Genomic DNA, 6,094 nt, shown 5'->3' with positions numbered 1-6,094 from the left:
CCACTGCACTCCAGCCTGAGCGACAGAGCGAGACTCCGTCTCCAAAAAAAAAAAAAAAAAAAGAAAGTCTAAATCTAGTCATTAGGTGTCCAGGAGTGGGCAGTCCTCCTGCCAGCATTGGCCCTATGTTTATGGTTCCCGTTAAGAGTACAGGGGCACAGGGACCAAGAGGTTACTACAGAAAGTCAAGTTGTGCTCTGAAGCGCCCCCTGCAGGACCCTGTGCAGACAGACAGGAGCAGTTGAGGCTGCTGGTCAGCACTCTGGGCTATTTTGTGCTCCCTCCCACCTGCCCCTCCTTTTGGCCCAAGTTCTAGTCCCATTTGCTTTGTCACCCCCTCCTATGGCAGCTTCCTCTCTGGTCTTCAGTGTCCTCGTTGATACAGTCAACATAGCATCTCTCTTCTAATCACATATATTCATACAGCGATATAAATGATGTGAAAGTACTTTGAAAAATGTAAGTGAAAGACTGGGGTACTGACTTCTTCCCATTTTCCCAAGTCCTGCTTCAGAACACTCTCCTAGGCCCCAAGCCCCTAACTCCTTCTTGGCCCTTTAATCAAACTTTGCCTACTGAGGGTCATAACTATATGGTATCCCCAGAACAGGGACTAATATTACAGCCCCCATTTCTTCTCTTTGCTATTTGCCATGATACTCTTAAACCTAGAGACTGGGATCCTCTCCCTAGACCAAAAGAGAGGGGCACACAGGCATCATAATGGGCATTCAGACATGGTATGATGCGAGGGGTGGGCATGAGATAAATGCTGGAGTAGGTCTGGGCAACACCCCAGTTACTCATTTGGACTCACTGGGACAAGTGATTAACTAGAATTCGCAATGAAGAAATGACAAGAAGGCTCCCTCCAATTTCTCAATTTCCACCCCACCCGATACCCAGTTTGATTCCACACCCTCCTAATCCATCCCACCCTTGTAATCCAACCCGCTCTCCTAAGGCAACCCACTTACCCCCTCTTTTTCCTCAATCTGCTAGGACTCTTTCTCCTCTCCAGAAGTATGTAGATTTTTCAGTTTTCTGCTCTTACTGTTATCCCACTGTGGCTCATGCCTGCCCTCCCCACTACCCTACCCTAAAACTCTTCCTGCCCTGCTCCTCTGCTATTCATTACAGACTACCTATTTGCCAATGCCGTGGTCCCACAACTCTTTCTGGCAACTTCCCTGTCTATGCCTCTAGCCCTCTTAGCCCTGCTTGCCAAAGCTGTGGTTCCAGAGCTCTTTCCTGTGACTCCCCTATCTATCCACCTACTCCTCCTCCTAGCCCTGCTTGCCAATGCTGTGGTCCCAGAATTCCTTCCTGTCACTCCCCTGTCTATCCCCCTACTCCTCATCCTAGCCCTACTTCTTCCCAATACTCTAGTCCCAGAACTCTTTCCTGTGACTCCTCTATCTATTCCTCTACTACTTCTTCTAGCTCTGTTTGCGAATGCTGTGGTTCCTGAACTTTTTCCTGTTACTCCCCTATCGATCCCCCTACTCCTCCTTGTAGCCCTTCTTTCCAGAACTCAGCCTCCAGCCCCACCACCTGCAACCAGACCTGGCGATTCAAAGATCTCATCTTGGAGATGTTTTTCCTGCTCCTGGAGCAGTTTTGGTGCAGTTCAGAATGGCCAGGACCATGGCTTCAGCAGCCTGACCTGGTGGACAAAGAGAAGCAAGACAATGGCAAACCTGCATTCAGCCTCAGTAAGTCACAGGAGTCCTTTCCATGGCCAGGTCCTGGTCACCTACTGCTATCTGTATTTTGCCTTCACTCCCATCTTGTTAATCCTCTTCGATTTTCTTTCTCTAAACAGTCTGCTCCTTTCCTTCCCTGCCTGATCAGCCAGATGGCCTAAGCTTCTACATTTGTCCCTGGCTTCTCCATGGAACTCAGTCTGTAGCCACAGAACAAACCATAGGGCCAGAGACAGAGAAGGTAGAGGTGAATGAGGAGTGGGAAGCACCTCATCTGTTCTCAAGGAGGGTAAGTCCTGCCCTGGGTTAAAGTAAGAGCAAGAACCATTACCTCTGAGAGCTCACAGGGCACAAGGCCCCTGCTAGAGACAGATGGAGACTCAGTTTTGACTTTGCTCATGTTTTTCGGGTCTTGTTTATTCCAGAATTTATTTGTATTCACCCTAGGATTCCAGAACCACGGCAGGGACTCCAGGTATCTAGATTCAACAGAATCTCAATTAAAATCCCACTATATTTTTGAGAACTTGACAATTAAAATTTATACAGAAATGCAAAAAGCCAAGGTTAGTCCACATTCTCCTAAGACATTTTTGCCTACCAGATACTGGAACTCATCATGAAAATTATAGTAATTAAGATAGTGTAGGAGTGGGGAAAACATAGACAAGCAGACAAATGCCACAGAACGAGAGCAGAAAGACTGCCACGTTGCTGTGCCCATGCATGGATACTGAACACTTGAGACATGCTATTAAGTGTAGAACTTACAATGGAATTTTGTTGTTGTTTTTAAAAAGAATTATTTATTTACCAAACCTGAGACATATCAGATACAACCAATTTTAAGTTTACATATTTTAAATCAATTTTGAAGTGTTAAAGACACACACACACACACACACACACACACATGCATACAACAGTTGTCCTAAGGTGAAAGTCACCTTCTCAATAAACTGTTGCAAGTGTTCTCACCCAAGGTTGAAAAATTGTTTATCCTGAACATGAAAACCTGTAACAAACTTAATTATGTAAAAGTCATTACTTGTAGTTTTCCCGTTGCAAAGATAAAAAAAAATGTACAACTAATATATATGAGTCATAATGTAATCCTAGATCATACCCATACCAAAACCAGAGGCTCTTCTAATTTTAAACCCATCATCAGAGAACAAGAGAAAGTCATTTCGATTCTCTCACCCAGGGAACTAGCTTTAACAGACAATTAGAAGGTCAGGCAGAAACCCAAAAATGATTATTAGCTACTTGTGTCATCAATTTAACTGGAGGTGATTCAGTCCTAAGGTTCAATGTAAAAATGTATGGGGCAAAATGTATGCTCAGTTATAGCTTTAAAGCAAAACAAAAAAAAAAAGTAGAAAAGTACCCAGCCTGGCAGCATACGCCCAAGTCAGAGAGCTCTGCCATTAGGATGGGCAGAAACCATCAAGATTCATACTGTTGTTTCTCACAAGGACTCAACAAAATCTTAGTGACCTGAACCACAGATTGAGGGAGTCCAAAGAATGCAGTCATTTTAGTACAATACAGGCTTTGTGCTGACTTCCTGAACAAACTGCATTTTATTGTGAAAACAAAAAGAAGAAATAATAAAAAACTATACCCCATATTTCACTTAATGGAAGGAGCATTCAGATAAGAAATTATGCCAATCAACTGTCAAATTTCCACTGTAACTTTCCTGAAAAGGTGTTTCCCCCCCAATATCCCAATATCTATTAATCACAAAGAAACATAAGTTGTGAATGTATAGTTCAGAAAATAAAAATGGAGAAACTAATGATATTATTATGACCAAGATGTTTGGTAAACAGTGAATTCAGAGTTTAGGATCATCAGGAAGAGGCTTTTTTTTTTTTTTGAGACAGAGTCTCTGTCACCTAGACTGGAGTGCAGTGGTGTGATCTCGGCTCACTGCAACCTCCACCTCCCGGGTTCAAGGGATTCTCTTTCCTCAGCCTTCTGAGTAGCTGGGATTACAGGCTCACACCACCATGCCCGACTAATTTTTGTATTTATAGTAGAGAGGGGGTTTCACCATGTTGGTCAGGCTGGGCTTGAACTCCTGACCTCGTGATCCGCTGGGATCACAGGCATAAGCCACCGTGACCAGCCAGGAAGAGGCTTCTTAAATAAGCCTCTGGACTTCAAAAAAGCTCTTCAGGTAGTAGATCTGTCCCAGTGTCATGGCACCTAGAACAAGAGCTTCAAAGAAGGACCAAAGAACCACTCTGCGGTTTGTGTTGTTGTTAATGGCTCCGTGTATCCTCTCCCGATTTCCATGTATTCCTGTTTGTGCTTTCCAGCTGTCATCGCCACTGCTAGCTCACTGATCATTTCTTCTAAGTTGTTCTGATGAACTTCGTTTTCCATGTCTTGTCCTTTTGGAGCCTTCCCAATATCAATGGTGAACATCACTATTTTTGGAGTCATGGTAGACATCCAGTTACTAAAACAAATTGCATGTTCCATGCATGTGAGCAGCACATGTGTATTTCCCACTGGATTCTCCATCTCCTTTGTAAATCCCTTTATTATCTCGTCCTGTTATCTCCACATCGATGTCCAGGAAGCCGCCCTCCACCACCTCAGAGATGAGGCCCATCTTGGTGCCCGAGGTGACCCGCTCAAAGCAGCACTCCTCGGCATGCGGGTTGATGCTAACAAAGTAGCCTGAGACCATGGCCAGGAGTGCGGCCAGCAGCAGCAGCAGGTCAGCAAGTGTCACCATGGTGGGGCTGGGGCCGAAGCCAGGACCTGGACTGCGGCCTCCAGAGGCGCCCCTGCTGCCGCCCCGCTGGAATTTTAAACAGTAGGAAAAACGGGCTGGGCGTGGTGGTTCATGCCTGTAATCCCAGCACTTTGGGAGGCCAAGGTGGGTGGATCACGAGGTCAGGAGTTCGAGACCAGCCTGGCCAAGACGGTGAAACCCCATCTCTATTAAAAATACCAAAAAAAAAAAAAATTAACCAGGAGCAGTGGCAGGCGCTTGTAATCCCAGCTACTCAGGAGGCTGAGGCAGGAGAAAATAAATAAATTAACTAGAAAGAACAATGTCAAATGTCTCAATTTTTTTTTTTTTTTTCTTGAGACAGAGTTTCACTCTTGTTGCCCAGGCTGGAGTGTAATAATGCAATCTCGGCTCACTGCAACCTCCACCTCCTGGGTTTAAGCAGTTCTCCTGCCTCAGCCTCCCAAGTAGCTGGGATTACAGACATGCTCCACCACGACAGGCTAATTTTTTGTATTTAGTAGAGACAGAGTCTCACCATGTTGGTCAGGCTGGCCTCCAACTGCTGACCTCATGTGATCTGCCCGCCTCAGCCTCCCAAAGTGCTGGGATTACAGGCATGAGCCACTATGCCCAGCCATGTGTCAATTTTTATATTGAAACTTTGAAAGTAAAATAATTTGGATATACCAAGTTAAATAAAACATTATTAACATTAGCTTTATCAGGTTCCTTTTTCTCTCTGATGTGGACACTAGATATTTAGCCTAGATAGACAATATTTAGTCTAGATAGGCAATACGTGTCTCATTTCATATTTTTATCGGATGGCACTGATCTAGAAGATAACAGAAATACATCTTCAGGACATCAAATTAGGAAAAGATGCCATAAATGGCAATTAAGAAGCAATAACCATAAAGGGAAACACTAATATATTTGATCACATTTAAAGTTTTGGTGTCAAAAGACAGCATTAAGAGACGTAAAAAGGCAAGCCACAAACAGAGAAAATGTATTTGTAGCACACATGATTCTCAATAAAGAACTTCAACAAGCTAATAAATAGGCAACCAATCCAATAGAAAAACACGTTCAAAAGTCTCCCGAACACCCAAACGCATCGCGCAGCACATGATGTCAGAATGAATGAATGAATGTATGGCCGGGAAGAGTGTTTAGGCATACACTAAATCGGGTGGCTAATTCACCCATCCTAGGGATACCTTTGGATCTTTTAAAGTAAGTGATATTATATGAAGTATCCAGAGTCACTCATAAAAACAAAACTTAAGATAGGGATACTTCATATAATGAAGGCTGGAGGGACGGGGAAATGCCCAGTTGTTTCATGCGTGCACAGATGTTCTGGAGACTGGTTTAATGCAATGTGAATATACTTTTGTGTACTTAAAAATGCCTAAGACGGGAAGGCCAAGGCAGGCGGATCACAAGTCAGGAGTTCGAGACCAGCCTGGCCAATATGGTGAAACCCCATCTCTACAACAATACAAAACTATTAGCTGGGTGTGGTGGTGCACGCCTGTAGTCCCAGCTACTCGGGAGGCTGAGGCAGGAGAATTGCTTGAACCCAGGAGGCGGAAGTTGTAGTGAGTGGAGATTGCACCATTGC

At 44.3% G+C, this 6,094-nt stretch overlaps 2 protein-coding genes across 2 annotated transcripts; one reads left to right on the top strand and one right to left on the bottom strand.

Moving 5' to 3' along the window:
* Nucleotides 1-853: 853 nt before the first annotated feature.
* On the top strand, nucleotides 854-2,016 carry LOC105504294 (extensin-like). The gene is made up of 3 exons (XM_011931684.1): nucleotides 854-1,447; nucleotides 1,532-1,715; nucleotides 1,826-2,016. The coding sequence occupies exons 1-3, from the start codon at nucleotides 854-856 to the stop codon at nucleotides 2,014-2,016; spliced, it is 969 nt and encodes a 322-aa protein (XP_011787074.1).
* A 1,829-nt stretch (nucleotides 2,017-3,845) lies between these two features.
* Nucleotides 3,846-4,534, bottom strand: LOC105504293 (transmembrane emp24 domain-containing protein 2-like). Its single transcript, XM_011931683.1, is given in 3 exon segments — nucleotides 3,846-4,007; nucleotides 4,010-4,194; nucleotides 4,196-4,534. Coding segments are annotated over 3 exon segments (600 nt in total). The 5' UTR covers nucleotides 4,462-4,534; the 3' UTR covers nucleotides 3,846-3,858.
* Between the last annotated feature and the right edge of the window lie 1,560 nt (nucleotides 4,535-6,094).

This window comes from Colobus angolensis, unplaced genomic scaffold (genome assembly GCF_000951035.1).
Source record: "Colobus angolensis palliatus isolate OR3802 unplaced genomic scaffold, Cang.pa_1.0 Scaffold904, whole genome shotgun sequence".
NCBI classification, from domain to species: Eukaryota; Metazoa; Chordata; class Mammalia; order Primates; family Cercopithecidae; genus Colobus; species Colobus angolensis.
Note: the sequence above shows the minus strand (reverse complement) of the source record. Positions and strands in the feature narration are given on the sequence as shown.

Excerpts from the sequence above, each read along its gene's own strand:
- LOC105504294 (XM_011931684.1), top strand. The coding sequence starts at position 854 with ATGACAAGAAGGCTCCCTCCAATTTCTCAATTTCCACCCCACCCGATA. Across the intron at positions 1,448-1,531 it reads CTACTACTTCTTCTAGCTCT|AACTCAGCCTCCAGCCCCAC; the intron begins GTTTGCGAATGC and ends CCTTCTTTCCAG. Across the intron at positions 1,716-1,825 it reads CAAACCTGCATTCAGCCTCA|TCTGCTCCTTTCCTTCCCTG; the intron begins GTAAGTCACAGG and ends TTCTCTAAACAG.